This window comes from Hydra viridissima, unplaced genomic scaffold (genome assembly GCF_058129835.1).
Source record: "Hydra viridissima isolate aposymbiotic clone 2 unplaced genomic scaffold, HvirCarnegie_v1 scaffold_9, whole genome shotgun sequence".
NCBI classification, from domain to species: domain Eukaryota; kingdom Metazoa; phylum Cnidaria; class Hydrozoa; order Anthoathecata; family Hydridae; genus Hydra; species Hydra viridissima.
The window spans coordinates 13836155-13857598 of record NW_028324308.1 but is presented as its reverse complement, the minus strand read 5'-3'; the positions used below and the strand labels follow the sequence as shown (position 1 = coordinate 13857598).

The window sequence follows — 21444 nt, the reverse complement described above, 5'->3', positions numbered from 1 at the left end:
CACAGGTTTTGTTTGGTCGATCAATAAGGCTGTATGACACATGTTTTTTCAGTTTTGTATGGAAAATGGAATTGCTAACAATATTTTGAAGAGTTTTTTGAAATGACATAATCAACTATCTATGAGAGTTGCAAAATCAACTTCATTGCAATATGCTTTTGTTTACAATATACCGTGGTGTGACCTAACAATGTCCAATGCTTTAAGAAAGTCCTAATTTAAGAAATGACAAATTTCGTATGCATAAAATAAATATTTAGAAAAAAAATTTAGTTATTTTATCTAACTAGATATCTAGTTAAAACAACTAAGTTATTTTCCGCAAATGTCTCTTTTATATATACGAAATTTGTCATTTCTTAAGTTAAGACTTTCTTAAAGCATACGACTTTGTTAGGTCACACCACGGTAAGTAAAGTTTACAGTTTTTTTGTTGAACTGGGAAACGGGTTGTCTAATATCAATAACATACAGGTTTTCCCTCCGTCAAACAATAAACAATTTATTAGAGGCAAGATTTTCTGTAGGCCACAAGTCAAGAAAGGTTGTTTCTATGAAGTGTAAACACAAAGTTGGTGGCTTAACAAGCGTTGAAATAAGAAAAACAATCAGATTATTTTATGGCCACTCAGCTTGTGATTTTTATGCTCCGTAAATTTTATCTATCTGCGCATGGGAGTTTGAGGATAAAGCACCAATAAGTTTTAATAATTGATGATATTAAAAAATGGCTGGACTACAACTGAGGTATTTGAAAAATGCTTTCATAATTTCCTATAAATTGTGCAAGACAAAACATGCTGCATACAATACAACTACATGCAACACATCTAAAGCTCCTTCTAAATAGTTAGATCACGTAGATTTGTATTATTGTATGCAAAGAAGAAAGTTGTTTTTAAACTTTAGTAAAAGACAAATATTATGCACTAGCCAACACGCTGCACACCTTCTTCCGGGGTGTACATATCAAAAGATACAACTTCTATGATTCCACCAACTAATCAAAGACCAATATGACCTATCACACCTAGACTTGCAAAATCAAAGGTGAGAGGTGTCACAACTTGCACGAGAGCTTGATGATGATGATATTGCTGTTCTTGAAGTATTTGGCGAGCTTGATGGCTAAGAATCAAGAAAAGTCGACATTGCCAATATTAAGTTGTTCGGCAAGAAAAGCGTTGTGCTACCAAGCAACTTGTACTACCAGCGAAAGGCTATTCGTTACTAGTGGAAATACAGTCACAGACTTATGTACAAATCTTTAAGCTTTTAGTTGAATTTTTAAAATAATAATGTAATCAAAACTTAAAAATTTTTTTTCAATATTTAATTACACAGATGATTTATACAATAAGTTCTGCAAGCAAAGACCGCATTTAGTTACGTATTTACACTTAGTTATTCATCGTAAATTCTCAATTCTTTATAGGACCCTTACTATTTATCAGTACATTACTTTGTTTGCCTCGGAGAGCTCATTACTATCAGATTAGATAAGATTAATGGCTTGAAAACAGAATGATATTAGTTATAAGTTATATAATATCTAACTCATGTTGTTGGAGCTTTTATGCAAATTGTAAGTAGAAAAAATAAATACGAAAATAATGAAAAAAATCGCTAAGTTCAAGCAAATATTAATCAATTTAAAAAGATTGTAAACAGTTTATAACGGTAAAAACGAATAAAAAAAGGTTTGAACCGGAATTAAAAAAACAAGTTAATAATCGAAACGGTTTTACTCGTTTATAAACTAAGCATGGGAATTTCGGCCTTCGAAATCGACGAAATTAAACGAAATTCGTGTTTCAATTTCGTATCGAAATTTATATTGAATTTCGAAAGACGAAATTTTTAAACATTACAAATTCACGAATTTCGAAATTAAAACTTATGTTTAATTTCGTGTCAATTTCGTTACTTTCAATGACCCGAAATTATACGAAATTTTTTCGCGAAATTAAACAATCCAAAAAATCGAAATTTCGTTCTCAATTTCGATCCGAAATTGAAACACGAATTTCGTTTAATTTCGTCGATTTCGAAGGCCGAAATTCCCATGCTTATTATAAACATTTATTAATCTTCAAGGTGTATGTATAAAAAAAACAAACGATGTGCTCGCCTAAATGAAAAACTAGTATAACGGGCAGATCTGCAGATCTTCCTTATTTTAAAATTAGTAATTCAAAAAACGAAAAGCGTTATAAAAGATTCGTCAAATTTATAAACATTAAAGTAACATTTTAGTTAATACTTATTTCATAAAATATCTCTGCAATTGAAAATGTGTCGGTCATTTTGTCATCTTTTGAGTATTTCGGCACACTGTCCGACTGCGCCATGTATCAAAGAAACAAAATAAACAATAGGTTTAATCAAATGCGGTTCTCCTCTCATTAAATAATAAGATGAATAGATTTAGGCGAAGTACTTTTCATTATGCTAACTGTTTGAAACGGCAGTATTTTTTTAACTGAAGGGCTCAATGGAAAAATTACTTAAGTGTAATTAGTTAGTTTTGAGAAAAAGGAAATCAAAGTTTTCAATATGATGCTGAAATATCTTTTATTCATTTAAATAAACTAAAGGATATATGCCTCCGTTACGTTTCAGTTCATTTAAACACATACAAGGTATTTCAGACTCATTAAAAACTTTGATCTCGATTTCCTCAAAACTGTCAAATTACATTTAATTACTTTTTGCCCTAAGCCCTTCAATTAATGTAATGAAGACGTAATAACAGCTTACTGATGATGTACTAAATTTTCCAAAAATAATGTCTAAAATAACTATTATTAATTTGATGAACAAAATTAAATAATAAAATCAAAGTTAATGCTTTAATAATATGTGTTACATAATATGTTACGTTCGGCCTTTCTAGAAAATATAACTTTCTAGAAAATATAAACATATTTGAATGAAAAATATCAAAATTAAACTTGGCATGAATGTTACACGTGATAAAAGAAAAAAAAAAGAGAGTGAGACCTAGATAATTTTGCTAAAAAAATTTTTTGTTAAGTGGAATACTAGAGTAAAAGTATAAGTAAGTTGTGAGATCTGCAATACTTGAATAAAATCTTGCAGATTAAACAGTTTGTTTTGCTAAGATTTTCGTTGCTGTTGCTGAAATCAAACTTAGTTCACCACAAATACGTCATTTAGATTGATGTCATTTAGAGAAATATCGGATTTATCAATTATTTTTGAATTAACAAATCAGAATTATAAAATTTTTAAACAAAAAAAGACTAAATCAGATTTACTTCTGTTATCTGTCACTTTTAGAAAAGGATAAAGTTTTTAAATTCCACACATTTCTACTAGCAATAAAGAATTTTGTTGTTGAATATAAAACAAAAAATGTTTAAAATAAGATACATGGGCTAAAACGAACTTCAACCTGATATATTTTAAGTAAGTTGCAAACTTCTCAGTGTTGTCAAGCAAGCCCTATACCAGCCAGAAAATGCAATCATAAAGAAAAAGGTTTAAAAAGTTCTAAAGTTAAAAACCATTATTTCTGATAAAGAGAAATCAAAATACTGTCCATTATAAAAAGCAATAGGTTCAATGCAAAAAAAAGCTGATGAGAATGAGTTTTTAATAATACTTAAAATCTCAATTTGAATGATTTGAAGCAGGGAGCATGGGGCAAACAGATTTTGCTTCATGATTTCCTGAAAAGATATAAAAAAGAAAGAATATATGTATATATATATATATATATATATATATATATATATATATATATATATATATATATGAGAAAAAAAGACAAGCTTCTAATTTCTTTAATGAGAATTTTATGATATTATTTATGGGTTTTAGTTTTTAAATTGATACGGTTGACTTTATTTCATATGAATTGGAAGTGATTGATATTGTATGACACCATTTTCTTCAAACAGTATTGTGCTTTTTTCCCCCCTGTTTTGTTATTTTAGTTTTGTATCTCAAAAATGATATCAAGAGAGTTTCAAGTTTTTTATTTGAAAAAGATAACAAATATGAAAACCTAAAGAAGCTCAAAAGAGAAGGGTTTTCAAACTTTCACATAACAAATCTGAAATTTATAATGAAAAAGTTAAAAAACCCTCCTCTCAAATATTCAGTTCTACTTTTCTTCTATGTATAAACTAAAGTGGTAACCTTAGGATTGCCTTTAGATTTGAAAAATTTTTTTGATGTCTAAGTTTTTGGAATTTATATCTAGTTTTTACTGTTAGCTTTTAATCTATACATTTTTCTTTAATAACTGAGAATGAAATTTAGTTAATTTTGAACTTATAAAAAGTCTCCTTTTAGTCTTCTGCCCCTTTTTCTACTCTATTGTTGTGGAGAACTTAAAAGCATGTTTTGATAAGAGTTTTTAGGCAGTAAAAAAAAGAGAATGTTTACCACCATTTGCATTACAGTTTTGGTTGCCATAGTGGTTTACAGACTTTTACGTCAGCTGTTTTTGCCATTGAGAGGTGTTCCAGAACCTAAAGGATGGCCATTGCTAGGTCACTTTCCTTTGTTAATGCTAGAGAATGATCACTTGAAGTTGTATGCTCAGTGGTGTAATGAATTTAAAGCAGAAGGCTTGTTTAATTTGTGTAGGAGCTGTATTGTGTTTAATACATTTAACAGATGATATTTTTAATAAACTAGAATAATTAACTTATCTAGTGATTAATTCTTTTTAATTATAAAATTATACTACTTTTGATTTTATAATTAAAAGGACATATATTTTTTATCTTTCAGTATTTTTTGTTAGCTTTATTCTGCAGTCTGTCTGAGTGAATTTAAGGCTTTGGATTTGTTGTAATGTACAAATTGAGCAATGTTGTAGTTGTTTATCTTTCTATCTTTGATAAATCAAATTCTTTCACAGTCATTTTGTTTAACAAATTTAATTTTTCACAAAGGTCTGTCTGATAGTATTGTGATCTTAGTCAACACTGAATATGCAAAAGCAGTTCTGACAAAACCTGAATTGTTTGTTCGTTTCGGTGGTTTGAAAAGATTTTTTCCTTTGCTTGGAGATAGTTTGTTGACTGTTGAAGGAGAAGAACATCGTTATCAAAAAAAAATATTAAGCAAAGCATTCATTCTTCCTCAAATGAGATTTTATCTGCCAGTTGTTAAGAAGCATGGTGACATTCTGATAAGGGTAGCTTAATCTTTTTTATTTATTTTCAAATCTATAAAGAAGCATAGTACTAACTACTTCTTTCTTTGTTTTCATTGACTTCTGCATTATATACTAGAAGGAAGTACAAAATAAAAAATAATTGTGGTTGATGTTATCAAATTTTTACTTTTTTTTCATGATCAATTTTTATAGACTTTTATATTAAGTTGCATTAATTCAAATTCAAGATATCTGTTAAAAAAATATTTTTTTCAAATGCCAGCTGTCATCAGCTTTAACATTAAAAGCTTAGTGTAATCAGTTACTTCCTTCAAGTCTTACACATTTGTTTATTTAGAAACTGAAAGACTTGGTTAAAAATGGTAATGAAAATGGGCTCAATGTTGCTGTAGAGAAATATTTTAGTTTTTTCTCATTTGATGTCATTGGAGAGTTAGGATTTGGTATAGATTTTAATACCCAGAATAATGAGTACTCACTATTTAGTGATGCATCTAGCCATGTGGTTGGTGTATTTGAAGATATGAGGATTAGAGTAGTTTGTGGTATGTTTCCCTTTATGCTGAAACTTATCAGAAATTTTGGTAAAATAAAATCAGCCCATGAAACATGCAAAAGCATCCTGGATCAGGTTGGTTTTTTTTATAGCTAGTTTTGATATTATCTAAAGTAATTGGTATACATTATAAACTATACCAGTTAGTTGCAATTTAGTTCTAAAATATATTTATCAATATTATCTTAATTTATTACTTATTGTTGAAATGTTACTTTTTGTAAAAAGGGAATGAAGAATTTTTAAAATTTGTAAAAAGGGAAAAATTATTTATGGTCATGCAGTGAAATTGCTTATTAAGTTTAACAAATTGATATAAATTTTTTTGCCTGATTTTCTTTATCTAAAATAAAATAGTTTTTATTTTTAATCAAGATGGTTCATAACAGTAAAATGATAATGGATTTGTTGCCATAAATGCTTAACCACATATAACATCATTGATAAATTTTTATAGGTATTACAATCCCGTGATAAAAATATTATTTCTGGGACTCTTTCTGAACATGAAGAAAAGGATCTACTTTCAATGATGATAAACGAAATTGATGAGGATACAAATACTAAGATGACAACAGAGAAAATAAAAGGAAACATTTTTGGATTTTTAAATGCTGGCCGAGAGACAACTGCAAAATCACTTAGCTGGCTGACTTACTGTTTTGCTAAGGTAATCCATCTTCTAAAGATTAAATAGAAAGTTTTGAAGCAGTTTTAAGGAGAAGTTGTAAAGCATTTTTCAGCAAGTTCTTCTTTTACTATTTAATATGCTATAATTCAATACTACTATTTAATGTTAAAATTTAAGTTTGTTTATAAGTTCATTTAAATGATAGAACGTTTTTGACTTTTTCTTAATCTTTTTGTCTATAATTATTTTCACACAGCTATTTATTACAAAATCTGAAGAGCATTGCAATCTTGTTATTTGTTTCCATTATCTTGTTTGCTTGTTTTCTGGATATAATAATTAATATGCTATAGTTTAATATTGATATTTAAAAATAATGATTAAGTTATGTTTATGAATTTATTTAAAAGATAAAAGTTTTATTTGACTTCTGCTACCTTTTAAAGTGTTGGTTTATGACATCCATACCCTCCTTAGTCAGTTTTTCAAAATCACTTATACTCAGTAGATCCAATCTTCCTTTGTAAATTGGATTCAATATAAAGTTGATTCTAATTTTACTTTTTTCTAAATAGTTACTTCTTTCCTAATTTACTTCAGAGTATGAAACTTTAATGTCCCATCTGAAACAACTGATTTAGACACAGACCAGCTACTTGACTCAATAGTTGACTCACTAGTTGACTCAATAGTTGAATCAATAGTTGACTCACTAGTTGACCAGCTAATTGACTTGTTACCCTTTGAAACTAATATGAAGAGTAAAGTTAAAGAACCCTTTACATAATGTTATTAAATAGCTTCTGAAGTCTGTTAAGTGATTTCTGTATGAATTTGGTGCATGTAGAATTTAGAAATAATTTCTTTGGACCTTTGGGTTTGAGAGTTTGTCTCTAGATTAGCTATTAAATGTATTTTACATTTGCAGTTCGATATATGTAGAAAATATCTCTATGTATAATTTCAAATTTTAACAGTTTGAGTTTGGTTGCATGTGTGTAAAAATGTAGGTGCATATTTGCCAATGAGTTATATATAGAGGTGATTCAACTTTTATTTTTTTTTAATTTTGTACAGTAACCTTATATTCTTATCCATTTAGTAAAAAATGAGTTCAGTAAAATTTTTAAGTGACCTGAGACTGAGAAATATGTAAATAAACAATTTATTTATTTATCTTGTTGTTCTCTTTAAAAGCTTGCTTTAAACTTATTAAAAATAGAATAGTTATAGAAAATATCACCTGCAGTTATTTGTTTCTATTTTTGTAGACATAAGTTTTCATAAATTTAGATGAACTCATATTTTAGAATAGAAATTTTTAGTTTTTTAACAATAAAACAATAACGAAAAAAGATTTAGGCTTAGTTTTTTTTCTATTTATTTGATAAATACATACAGCATACAAAATTTAAAAAAATTTTCAAAATAAATTACAAATACTAAGTAATAATTAGGTACAACTACATGGTATTAAAAAAATAAGACAAGAAATTATTCATAAATTTAGACCCACGATTCATTAGGAGGTGTAATTTATGAACCAATCAATATTTCGTGTATCTGCCTTTTGCTTTAATACAACTAAGAATTCTTCTTGGCATAGACTCAACAAGGTTTTTGCAGATTGCTTCTGGGACCCTATACCAGGTCTCCTTAAGGAAGTCCTTTAGCTGGCCAAGTGTGGAAATTTGAACCTTTGCCAATTCATGGTCAATCCAAGCCCAAATGTTTTCAATCGGGTTCAATTCAGGTGAGTATTGGGGCCACAGTATTGTCTTGATATTATTATCGTTGAACCACTCCTTTGTATAGTATGCAGTATGTGCAGTAGCGCCATCTTGTTGAAGTTTCCATGGTTTATTATGAGCATAAGCAGGTCAATTGATAAAATTAGGTTGTTTTGCAGTACTTCTACGTATATTCTGGAGTTGATTCTTCTGGTGTATGTTTGGCACTTGCCAACACCTTTGTAATTAAAGCATGACCAGATTCCTATCGAGCCTCCTCCACTTTGTACAGTCGGTCTAATGTACCTGGCGTAATACTTTACGTGAGCCATTCTTTTGACTGTTGTATTAGATTTGCGATTGATAAACTCAAAGTTACTCTCATCACTCCACATAATGTTTTTCGATTGTTCTACTGTCCACTACCTTCTTTCAAAGCACCATTTTAGTCTCCTTTGTTTATCATATGGACGCAGGGGTGGTTTCTTCAAAGCAGAGTAGACTCCAATCTTGTATTTGATAAATATTTGGCGGACTGTGCTTTGAGAAATAGATGTATTTATTGTTGTATTGAATTCTATGGTCAATTCTTTGTAACTAATTCTTGGATTAGCTCTGACAACTCTAAAAAGGGTACTATCGTCCTTTCTGGTAATTGACAAGGGTCTACGTGGCCTCGCTTTCTCGCTGGCACCACCAGTGTGAAGAAAGTTTTGCTTCATTGTCCAAACGCATTTCTCAGTAACTTCAATTAACCCGGCGATTTCTCTATTAATTTTGGTTCCTTCTTTGATGTGAGCAATAATATGCTATCTTTCACCTTGAGTGATACATCTTTTGCCCATTTTTCGCGTCTTTTTAGTGCAAAACTAACTTAACTTTTGTTTATTTGTTAAATAATGATTAGCTAATTCCAGGTAAGTCATATTTATAAAAGGTTTTTTGACAAAATCAATTAATTTAGGCCTATTCATGAGAAATATGGGAAAAAACCTACTAATTAACTATCAATTAACAAGATATAAGACTTATTTGAATGTGCGTCTAAATTTATGAATAAAATAAAATCAAGCTTATCAATTAACTTTTTTGTGTTAATTGGTATAGAATGCTCTTTTCTGTATCAGTGCTCTCTTCTGTATCAGTGGAATGTCTGAAAACACTTACTCTAGGGGCAGAACAAAACAGCTATAAAGATTCATTACAGTGTTACAGAATTATTTTAGCAAAACTCACACATAGTAGAATAAGACATTAAGTAGAAAATTTATGTTCAAAATGTCATTTAAATATATGAATTATAGTCAGGTTGCTATTTTTAACTAGTGACAATTTAATCTTCCAATCTTTGATCAAAGTTCTAAAATTTCACATTGTTTTGTATACTTTTGAAATAATTCTTTCTCAGTACCCTGAATTTACACAACGTGCAAAGCAAGAAATCCATGAAAAGCTGCTCAATGTTGAAGAAATATCTTTTGATGATTTGAATTTGTTGACTTTCACCAACTGCTTTATCAAGGAATGTTTTCGCCATTATGGTGTTGTTGCTTTTAATGGGCGTAAATCTGTCAGCAAATGCGTTTTTGGCAAGTATACATTCCCCAAAGATACCTATTTTGTGATACCTCAGTTTTACTTAAACTCCAATGGCAATTATGATGAAGATTTTAATCCTGACCGATACAAAGATAATGGTATGAAATTTTGTTTAAGTAGGATGATTTTTAAAAAAAGTTTCATGATCGTGAAATCAAGACTTTGGATATATTTGATCTACGACTTTTATTATGATAATTATCATAATAAAAGTAATATTCATTAATGAAGAAGTGATGTTTGCTTTGAAATTTAAGCCTTGAGCAAAAATAATAAATTTCAATTCAGAAAAATCTCATACTTTGACACCTTATTTTTTAAATACCTAATCCAAAGTTAAGTACAATGTTGGATGACATTTTTCAGGTTTGGTTTTGAGTTATTTTTTTAAAGATACAACCATCTTAATGGGTATCCTCAGTTGCCTTTATTTTTTATGCGTCAGTATCTTGTAACATTAGAATTTCTGTCAATATAATTTTACATTGTCAGATGTGGTTTGCTTTTTAATCAGGTTAATGAATTTTTTCTTCAATAATTTACTTTTAAAAGCTTGATAGTTCAGGTCATAATCTCATTTCATCAAAATTAGTACTATTTTGAATCTCTTCATCAGGTTCAGGTGGGTTTAAAGCAAACGGAGTGACTCCTCTTGATAAAAAAATTGTTTAAAGATGGTTTTTAAAACCTTTTTTCTCAAGATATATTTCTCAGCATGCAACTGAAAGGAGGAATATCTAAGAATAGTGTTAAAATCGAATAGCAGTTTTTAAATGACTTGCAATTCAGTTAAGCTCTAGATGAATCAACGGATATTCAAGATAAAAAAACCTTCAACTGGTAGCATTTGTTAGATGAAGCTGAAACCGTTTGTATCGTTTATAATTTTCGCTTTTATTCGACTTCAACCTTGAAATAAACTTATTTGTAAAGTAATAGTAATAATCTTAGTTGTCACGTCACGTTCTTTAAAGGCATCTTGACCTTTTCAACGATTTTAAAGTACTAGTCTTCCATGAAGCAAAGTGGTAAATTTTTTTTATAATTTGTTAAGTTTTCGAATGCGTAATGATATTTTTTTTTTTTTTTGAAAAATGGACATAAAACTCTCGGAAATTAATTTTGATATCATTGAACTTAATAAGCATACTGGTAGAAATTTTTACGCTGGTCAAGAATCTTTTTTCAAAATTAGGTTTGCTTTTCAGGGAAAAAAGTTATGAGTTATGAACGGAAACGGAGAACTGTGGGGTTGAATAAAATACGCTAATTGCTGAATTGTTAAATGCAGCTTTTATTAATTAAATCTCAAGTGAAATATCAATCTCGATAAATCTTTTGTATAAATTTTAAATCGATTATAATTTAATCTATTCTAATGTAAAATATGCCTTGAAACAACCTGCAATCAAAGAAAAAAGAAAAACCTTACGCCGAAGAGCAAGTTGCGCTTGCAATGGTCAAAGTACAAAGCGGAGAAATTTCACTTAACAAAACTGCTCAATCATTCAGCATACCAGTAGCAACTCTTCACAGGCGTGTCCACGGCATAAATGAAACAATTGGTAGTGTTTCAAAGACGACATTGTCGCAACAACTTGAATCAATTCTGGTAGATACCCTCATCAATTTATCCGATTGGAACTTTGGTAGAACTTACAATGACGTCATCACATTAGTTACCGACTATTTGCAACACCAAGGTCAATCTCCTTTGTTTCCTAATGGTACATCAGGGAGAGATTGGTGTAAGTTTTTCATAAACCGTTGGAGTCATAAGTTGAGCCATAGGTAATATTTCAGAACCATATAACAGAGCCATAGGTAATATTTCATGTCTCAGAGCCGCTGTTTGCACGCAAGAAATAGCAGCTGAGTATTTTAACACACTGCAAAGAAAATTCAACGAAGCAGGTATTAAAAAAAAAACACTTCGTGTCATTTGTGGAATTTTGATGAAATTGGCTTCTCAGGTGATCAAGGCAAGCAACACAGTTTGCCGGCGTGGTGCAAAAAAGTCATTGAAATTGGTTGGCAACAATGAAAAAATCCATTATACAGTTGGAAATTACATCAATACTGCTGGTAATCGTCATGCTCCATACATTATTTTTAAATCAAAAAAGCTTCTGTACAGAGATTGATGCTTAAGTGGTCCAGGCAATACCATATACGCCATGTCTCCATCCAGATGGATGGAAGATAAGCAACTCGTGAAATGGCACACTGGCGTGTATGTTCCTGTCATTAAAATATTTTTAGGTAAGCAGTTTAATTTTTACTTTAATCAAATAAGTATTTAATTAAATAAATCTAAATATAGTTATCCAATTATAGGTTTTTCCTTTTTTAATCGTAGATGGACATGTGATCATGTGACCTATCGGGTCGTACTTATTTACATCAAAAAAGATATCTTGTTAATTTGCTTACCAGCTCGTTCGTCACACATTTTGTAGCCATTAGATGTCGATGTTTATTGTCATTTCAAAGTAGTTTGGCGTAAATTAATTCAACAGTTTTATGCAGAGACAAAGTTCAGCAACTTATCAAAAGAGTGCTTTAGCCAGTTGCAAGAGAAACATTTCAGCTCTGGTGAAGTTTTTACATGCATCAAAGTAGTCACTGGATTTCAGAATACTGGCTTGTTTCCACTCGACGTCAAATTGATCAGTCAAAATTGAAAACTACTAATATGTTTGAAACACCGTCAACTCAACCTGAGCTTTCATCATCTTGACCTCCAAAATCTGATAGTATCACTACCACTGCTAGCACCAGGAACTACACCATCTCAGCCACTGCCTTCTACATCTACACTAGCAATATGTAGCGTCAGCATATTTGCATAGCATCAGCTTCAAAGTCACCTCCAAAGTCAATTCAGCTGCAAAAAACTTTCAATATTCTAGTAACTCCAGCTATTCAAAACGAAATCCAAAAATATGTTGAAAAACTATTGCAATCGGCCCAATCGCTTGCAGCAGCTTTGCAGCAAAGGTTTCTCATTCAATACGCTGACACAAAAAAGCGAAAAAATGTAGACGTACTAAGGTTCAAAGGGGAGTGTCTCAATAAACCTGAAATACAAGAGCAAAAAAGCAGCAAAGCAAGCTAAAAATACACGTTAGCTTGGTTTTAATGTAATAGCTGCAAACCAAGTTAAATGTAAAAAGTGCGGTAAAGTTTTAGGCGAAGCTTCAACATCTCAGTATATGGAATGGTACCAGTGTGAAAATTCAAAATGCAAGGTTTGGCTTTGTCAAACATGCATACCAAATGGATATGTAAAAGGCGCCGAATTTCATTGCACCAAAAAGTGCCGCACAAGTGACAACTCAACTCAACCTCTAGTACCTCGCATCATCCCAAGAATAAAGTTTCATTCAACTCAATGAAATTTCATTCAACTCAAAAAAATTTCAATCAACTCAACATCATCCCAAGAATAAAGTTTTTTTCTTTGGTTGTTTATTTAATTATTATTATTGGTTACTTTTTGTTTTTTTAAGTGTTATTTTAATTACACATGGATTTGCGTATTTCATTCGCCCAGAATGTGAAGGTAAAATGATATTACTTTTTTTTTTCAATTAAATAAAGTTTCTTATAAACTAAAAAAAAAATTTATTTGAATGTATATATTTAAATACAGCTTAAAGTTCTCAATATTTTTTTTTAAAAAAATTAACAACTTTTTACCGTAAAAAAAATGATTAAAGTTAAAGTGCTTAACTATTTCATTTGACGCCATTTTACTCTAAATTCTTTTGATTTCGGTTTATTTCAAGCGACTGATGTAAAATTTTGTATTTTATCTCAATGAGTTTGTTATTCATAGAGAAAAAAAACGCCTTTGGTTACTTCATTACAACATTTGTTGTATTGTCTCAATTTTAAATGCTGAAACTTTCATTTAAAAACTTAGGCTGTTAATATTACGTTTAATGTTTTGTTTTCTTTTGTTTTCTAAGACAAATCAAATGGAACATCATTTGTTTTTGGCTATGGTCCGTACAACTGCGTCGGGAAAAATCTCGCTCTACTCGAAATCAAATACGTTGCAGTTCAACTCTTGCTGAATTTTTCATTTTCTCTTGATCCGGAATTTACAGATTATAAGCGACGTAGTTTTATAACGGTAATACCATGTAAGGAAATAATGGTGAGGATGAGATGTGAATAAAGCTTTGTTTTATGTGCGTTCGATTTTTTATATAATGAAGTGATTGTTTTTTATTAGTTTGTATTTATTATACGTATTTTATTAATTTGTACATATTTTTTTATCTAATTTGTTAGACCTGTAAATGTTGCACATGTAATGATACCAATACACTTTTACACTGGAATCGCTGGATTTAATTTTTCAACTCTTAAAGATAATATTAAACTAAGAGCGCATCCATCGCCCATCCTCATCCTTATCCCAACCCTTATGTTTACCCCTATCCTTACCCCCCCCCCCCCCCCCCATGCTAACTCCTATCTCTCCCCTTTCGCTACTTTTCTTTTCCCGTCTCTGTTCTCTACTTTCTGAAATGAAAAATAGTTTCAAAAAAGTTGGAAACAATTATCAGTTTACTCCAGCTTTATGTCTTTTAAATGATTTTGAGAAAGTGAGTCCATTGTTAGGATTTTTTCATCTTTTTTCAATACTCTTAAAATTCTTTTGCTAGATTTTCTCAACCATTATTTTTCTTGAAGAAGTACAATACAGCAGAAACATCGTGTGTGCTCAATTTTTATTGATATTTCTTTATAATGGTATTATATTCACTGCCGAGAATTGATCTTCATTAGAAACTTTTCCGTATTTGCAAAACGATTTAATGCCATTGTACAATTGTTTCCAATTGTCTATCTTCTTTCCAAGGTATCTTCAGTTCGTATCCTCCAAATTACTTGAGTTCTGCATTATATTTAGTACTTTAATGTCATCTGGGCTCATTTCATTTCCACTCCGCAAATCTTCATCACGTTCTATTTTCCATAACTTCCTATGGTGTTATGTATTCCATGTCCTTGTTGCTTGATGCTTTTTTTGTAAAATACGTTGATAGGTGTTATGTTTCTTGACAGATCCAAAGAAAAGTTCGATTTCAGTAAAGCTTTTATTTTTGATAAAGAATACCAATACAATACAAATAATATCACAAACTAAATTTTTTTAGTAAAATAGAAAGTTCCTAGAAAGATACAGAGCATTCTGAAACGTTATTATATATCTAGAGGGTTCTATGGAAGATTCTCGAATGTTCTGTTGTATCTAGAAAGCTCTAGAATGGACCATAACATTTCCTCGCCAGCTTAGCTTTAAGGAAAGCAAGCGTTTTGATTATTCTTTGATTTGCAACTACTTGATCGTCTTGCTTTGACTTGTTTTTTATCCTGATCTGTAGGCTCACACGACAACAAAGCGGGCTGCACTATTATCAACTCCTCCACCTCCCCGGAGTCGTAGCGATGCCTGAGTTGTTCAATATGACGATGCCAGACTGGACCATTAGGCTTTGTCTTCACTATGACAGATCGAGGACCGCATACATCAGTGACAATAGCCGTAATCCATTTTGAGTTGTAATCATTATTTGAGCTAAAATTTTACAACTTTAGTCCATAGATTGCTTTGATTGTTGTAAATGAACTGGGGATGGCAAAAGCAGATCGATTTGCGCCCGAATTTGTCTGCCATTGAGTAATTCACTAGGGGACAATCCATTTGCTAAAGGAGTTCGGCGGTAGACCATAAGAAATTCTTGAAGAGCATTCCAAGGAGGTATGTTTGATTTCTTTATGACTTTTTTGAAAGTTTAAACTTGTCGTTCGGCAGCACCATTTGTGACGGGGTGATATGGAGCACCTTTGAGCAGGACGATACCTCGACTATTACACCATTCTAGAAATTCCTGAGAAGTGAATGAGGAATAATTATTGGTAACCAGAGCATGTGGATAACCGAAGTGTGCAAAATCTTCTTCCAGCAAATCAATGGTAGATTTGGCACTGATAGAAGACGTAGAAAGAATACATGGATATTTAGATAGAGCATCAATCATGATAAGCCAATTGGTACCCATGAAATTGATTGCATGATCAAGATGTAGACAACTCCAAGGGCGTTCTGTTAGCATCCATGGATGGACTGCCGGTTTCGATTGAAGGTTCTGATTTTTCGCACTTTAGTACACTGGTGTGCTAGATTAGTGATAGCTGAATCGATGCCTGGCCAATATACGGCAGATCGTGCGAGTTATTTCATTCGTTGAATGCCGAAATGACCTAGTTGCAGTATCTTCAAGACTTGATTTTGAAGAGTTTTGGGGACGACAATACGTGGACCATAGAACAAGCATTTGCCTGAAACTGGGAGAGCTTCGGAAAGTTTTTGGAATTCCCGTATCTCGTCATTATTGTTGGATTCGACCCAACCATCTCGAACATTGCGAATAACTACAGTGATGACAGGATCTTTACTCGACTCGCGGACCAGGATATTCGTATCATGGGTATTGATTTGACGACTAACGGTTTTCACCACACAAATCATTAAATTTTCTTCACTACTTTCCTCCCCATTGAAATTGCGATCATGGTTAACCTGTAATCGACTGAGCGCGTCAGCGTTGCCGTGTTCAGCTGTCTTACGAAACTCGATTTCATAATTGTATTGGCTAAGAATTAGAGCCCATCGAGCCAGTCTATTTGCTGCCATAGCTTGAGTAGCCTTTGTTGGACCAAACAGAGCCAGTAGTGGTTTATGATCAGTGACGATGGTAAAACGACGATCAAAAAGAAATCGATGAAACTTTTTCAAACCAAAAATTATTGCCAATGCTTCTTTGTGAATTTGACTGTAGCGACGTTGACAATCAGTCAAAATCTTCAATACATTTGCAATTGGACGTTCAGAGCCATCTGCCAATCGACGAAACAATATGGCACCAATACCAACTTCTGAAGCGTCTGTTGCCATTCCTAACGGTTTCGAAGGATCGAAGTGAGTCAGAACTGAATCAGATGATAACAACTGTTTCACAGCTTCAAAAGCTGACAGTTGTTCGGATGTCCACTGCCATGGCACATCTTTCTTAATTAGGCGATAGAGCGGGTCTAATGTCATAGACAAATTCTGAGGAAGAAATTCGCCGCAAAACTGTACTTGACCAAGAAAAGATAGCAGCGTATTAACGTCTTTAGGAACTGGGATTGCCAAAACAGCATCAACTTTGTTACCTTTAGCAATACCTTCTGAAGATAACATATGGCCAAGATATTTGATCGAAGAACTAGCGAAAATACATTTTTCTAGACAACAGCGTAGTCCTTTTTTGCTTAGTCGTTGTAGAAGACCACGCAAGTTGGAAATGTGATCGGCTGCGTTGTTGCCACTGACGAGAATATCATCGAGATAGACAGCCACACCAGGTAGATCACTTGTTAATTTATCCATTGTCTCTTGAAAGTACCCCGGTGCTTTCTAATATTGCAACAATATTAATGCTCTTAGATGTGTTTGAAGCAATTCGCCCACTTGTGCTAGCACTACAAAGTTCGCAAGTAGGAATTAGTCTCAGCGACATTCCAACTTATGTCAATCAAGCTAATCATAGTTTAAATGATTTAATTTCGGGTACTCGACAAAAGTATTTCACGGAAAAAAATTTTATTGAAATGAAATCAGTGACTGATGAAATAAGTTTTTCGTTACCTGCCACAAGCCGATTAAAAAAAAAAAAAACTTTGACCTAAGTGAGTTTGAGTTAAACATTTTTAGATCTTTTGTTAACAGTTTTAAAAGTGAACTAAAAAACACTTTCGCGCAAATGGAATTTTGGCAATCGCTTTCGATTTTTGACCCAAGACAATTGCCTAAAACACTCAGCCAACTGTCTAGTTATGGTAAAGAAAGCTTAGAGCAACTTATAACTCACTATGGTAAACCAAAAAGCAGTAATAAATTTGGAGCATTACACATTCAAGTTCCAGATATCTCAGAAACCGAGACAAAAACCGAATTTGAAAGTTTTAAAAATATGTCATTTACTAAACGCCGAGAATGGGAAAACAGTTTCGATATACGTATATCGAAAGAAAAAGATCAAGAGATTTTCATTTTTTCATTTGAGACTACAGACAATTGGTGAATACTTAATGTTTGTAATTTTTTTCACGGAATGTTCACGGTGACTTCTTTGTATTCCAGCCGTGTTTTTACAATTTTTGTTTGTAGCAATATGAACCAACCTCAAAGTTCTGTTGTAAAAATTTAAATGCTACACTTATAATAGAAAAGTAAATGAATAAGAAAGAATTTTGTTCTTACAGCCATACAAACGGTTATTGTAAATAATCGTTTAAACTAAAAAACTTTTGTAATGAACGAGCTTTTTTTTTTTTTTTTTTTTCACTCGTCAGCCGACACCATCCTAAATTCCCAATATTATGATAACGCTGTATAAATTTTATTCCTGGATAACACACTGATATTAAAAAGAAAAAGTTCTTATATATGTAAATCATTGTTTTACATTTTCTTATTCTGGTAAAAGGTCTTCATCAAAAACTTGACTACTCTTAGTAAAAATAACTCTATTCTCCTGACCACCATTAAGGCAAAAACAGGGAAGGGAGGTCCTTTATTAGTGTCAAAATATTTAAGAGAATTAAATTTCGAGTAACAAAAGGAATTTTTAATAAATGGTAGCAAATTACTGTTTACTAAAAACTATTGAAACAAAGTGGCCATATATAAAAATGATCAGATTAGTGCCATATACAGTAATGGCAAATGTTCAGTTATTTTTAATAAATTTATTTAGTTGTGTGCACTTAACGTATTATAGACAATTTTCTTTTTTAAAGAAACATGTATCAAGGGGATACCAAAAAATTAATAACTCGTATAATTTACGTTCGCTTTATATTAATCTTATTAAAGTTCATGTTATAAAAAATATAACAAGAATTTAGCTTTACTTTTTCGTCAATTAAAAGCATGATGAAGCGTTATTATTTTGTGTCAGTAACTAAAAACGTTTTGTTTTGAACATAGTAATGTCGAGGAAAATGGTTCTGGCTTACACTGATATGACCTATGTCAGTTGTAAAATACTCAAATAATGTTAAATAATTGGTAAATTGTTTTACCTCCGCATACTTTTTTAATTTTACAGATGGTTTAGTTTTTTCAATTTCAAGGCGTTTTTCTAAAAGGGCATAGTTAAGGTTTCGCAACTTTAAATTGTGAAAAACAGCCACTATAAATTAAGTAACAGACCAACCATAACCCGTATTACGGGTTGTTTTATTGCTAGTTAGTAGTAAATCTTACAATGTTATTGGTTAACGGACTGTTAAAAACATCCCCAAGTGTTTTTACATAATAAAATGCGCCACGCGAATAGATGAAATCTTTTTCTTCAATTTGGTCTTTACAAATAGCAGTCCAGTCTGCATTTCTTAGCAGAGAGTGTTTTCCTAATGCACGGACAAATTCCAGAGAAGTGATATCAAACTCTATGATTTTGTCAAGGTAAATGTCATTTACATAATCTGGTAGAGTGTAAGTTTCTGGATCAGGACCAGCACAAGGTACAAAAACACGAATAAAATCAGTGTTAGTAAATAACGGGATAAGTAGTTGGCCTTTATTTAGAGAATTTTTTTTTTATCATTTATTTTAAGTGCATTTCTAATATGTCGTGGCGTAATAATGCTTGTATTATTTCCTTTATGGCATCTTAACAAGCATTGTTTACCAAATATAGCCGCTGCACGTTCAATATTTGACACGTTCAATTACTTTTAAAAAGGGGTGTGAAGTTTTGTGCATTTTGTGTTTCTTATTTTTTGCTACGGTGAAAGTATTTCCATAAAACCCCAGCAAATACGAGCTTATGGATACCAGTAATATATATTTGCCAGCGGTGAAGGTTAATAGAGCTGGATCGTTATATATTAGCATCTTTTAATTTGAGCTCTACTGTTTTTTTCAAACTAATACAAGCACCCTTGAACATCAATTGCAGTTGATCCTGCGAGGGATAAATTTTAATATCAATTTTGTTAGCCTTCTTTGCTTAATATTTTGTTTTTCTATGAGCAAAACAGGTTTAAATTACAGAATGAAAAATCTTATAAAAATATGACCGAATGATAAAACACAGAAGATCTCAAAAAACTTACGTTGTAACTCAAATAGAAGATCGCCGTGCAACTTAAAACCACCCTTAACCAGTTTGACACTAAAAAATGGGAGGAGCCAGGCAGTTTCAGGACCCTAGCCTACAGCCACTAGGTATGCATCGCATGATCTTATCCGGTGGTAACTCAGTCCCATCCGCAACGGTGTATTGCTCTTCACGGACGAAGCGCTTGGGAGGTCCATCAGTGAGAGTTTAAAGGGCAGGCTGTCCCTCCTGTGTCATGACTGAATCAACTATCTAATCATAAACAATGATATAATTGGTAGCGCGACGGCGTCCGCCTTCCAGCTCGCCCGGCGCCTACAGATAACGTACGAGAGAGCCAGAAAATATTACAGTTTCCTCAAGACCGACAGCTCTACGAGCTGGTTGTTACGGTGCCTGAGATATATTTACATTCTCAATGACATCTTTAAGCTTCACACCTAAAAACCTGGTTGGCTCATTATAGAGGGCAACAAATACTGATGGCAGTGACCTCATACACTTGGTCCACCTTTCCGAAGAGCCGTGCGCTATCAAAAACATCTCCTTAGCATACTGCGCACTGAATAGTCTTTTAGCAAGAGTGAGATTAAAACGCTCGATTATTCCTTGCTCGCAATGGCTTCTGGCAGCTGTTATCCGCATCTAAACAACATACTTGAGGATAAATGTAGTAACTCCCATAGATTTGCAACCGGGATCTACCTGAAGCAAGTGTGGTTACGATAGATGACCAGGCTTGTATATGTGAGCGTGAGTGTGACTTCCACCGCGATCTTGCTAGTGAGTGCCTCAGCTTCCTTGTAACGACTCGCCACATCAACAACAACCAGAGCACAATTATAAGCCCCGACCCATTCTGTTATGTGGTAGGTGCAGTAAGTCCGCTAAGTGGACCACATAAGGTTTTCTCTCATTAACCATAGGCCTAGCTGTGTCATTGGCTGGAAAGTAGATCTGCCAAATAACCTGATTCCTTAACCATTCATCATCAGCCTTCTCAGAAATTTTCGTGGCTGCCGCGAATTTCTTGATGGCGCGATCTTGCTAGTGACTGCCTTGCTAATGAGAAATTATGATCTACTTGCCTTATAGCTAGCCAAATGGGCAGGATTGGCACGTATTCGCATATGTTTTCAGCTGGTAAGACTCTACTTAGACGTTTTTTAAGTTGGCTCCGCTTTGACCCCGTAATCCGGTAACATACAGGTCAAACTTCTCTCTATTCTCATAGATCCGGTCTCTCAGTTTATCTTGTTGAGCATAATTGAGCTTTTCTCCAAAAGACATTGTCATGTACGTTGTAAGTTACCTCACTATATGCTATGGAAATATGTATTCTCTAAATAAAATTTAATCTTCAGATCATTACAAACCTCCTCGCTTCAGGACAATCATCACACAAACATCCATATGATTGTTTAGAGACTTCTTAAGTGTGGGATACATATGATAAGTGTCTGCTTCTAAGGTGGCTCCCAGCTAAGCTATAAACATTATCAGATTTCATCGTGTCGGCTTCCCTTACCGTAAAGTAAAGGGTGTTTCTTAGCCAGAGAGTCTCTCGCTCAGTATCG

General features: G+C 32.4%; 1 protein-coding gene across 3 annotated transcripts; it reads left to right on the top strand.

Moving 5' to 3' along the window:
• The first annotated feature begins 4089 nt into the window (after positions 1-4089).
• On the top strand, positions 4090-14026 carry LOC145185767 (cytochrome P450 3A14-like). Of its 3 annotated transcripts, none has more exons than XM_090097901.1 (6): positions 4111-4625; positions 4932-5176; positions 5496-5789; positions 6172-6384; positions 9484-9772; positions 13649-14026. In XM_090097901.1, the coding sequence occupies exons 1-6, from the start codon at positions 4409-4411 to the stop codon at positions 13858-13860; spliced, it is 1470 nt and encodes a 489-aa protein (XP_089954027.1). In that variant the 5' UTR covers positions 4111-4408; the 3' UTR covers positions 13861-14026. The 3 variants fall into 3 exon arrangements, 2 of the variants coding, with proteins under 2 accessions (XP_089954027.1, XP_089954028.1); XM_090097902.1 differs by having other exon boundaries at positions 4147-4616; XR_016455683.1 differs by lacking the exons at positions 9484-9772; positions 13649-14026 and adding an exon at positions 7323-7778 and having other exon boundaries at positions 4090-4625; positions 6172-7222.
• The last annotated feature ends 7418 nt before the right edge of the window (positions 14027-21444 follow it).

Bases quoted from the DNA above. Each gene is read 5' to 3' on its own strand.
- LOC145185767 (XM_090097901.1), top strand. From the start codon at position 4,409: ATGTTTACCACCATTTGCATTACAGTTTTGGTTGCCATAGTGGTTTAC. The intron at 5,790-6,171 runs GTTGGTTTTTTT...AAATTTTTATAG, and splicing joins GCAAAAGCATCCTGGATCAG to GTATTACAATCCCGTGATAA. The intron at 9,773-13,648 runs GTATGAAATTTT...TTGTTTTCTAAG, and splicing joins TGACCGATACAAAGATAATG to ACAAATCAAATGGAACATCA.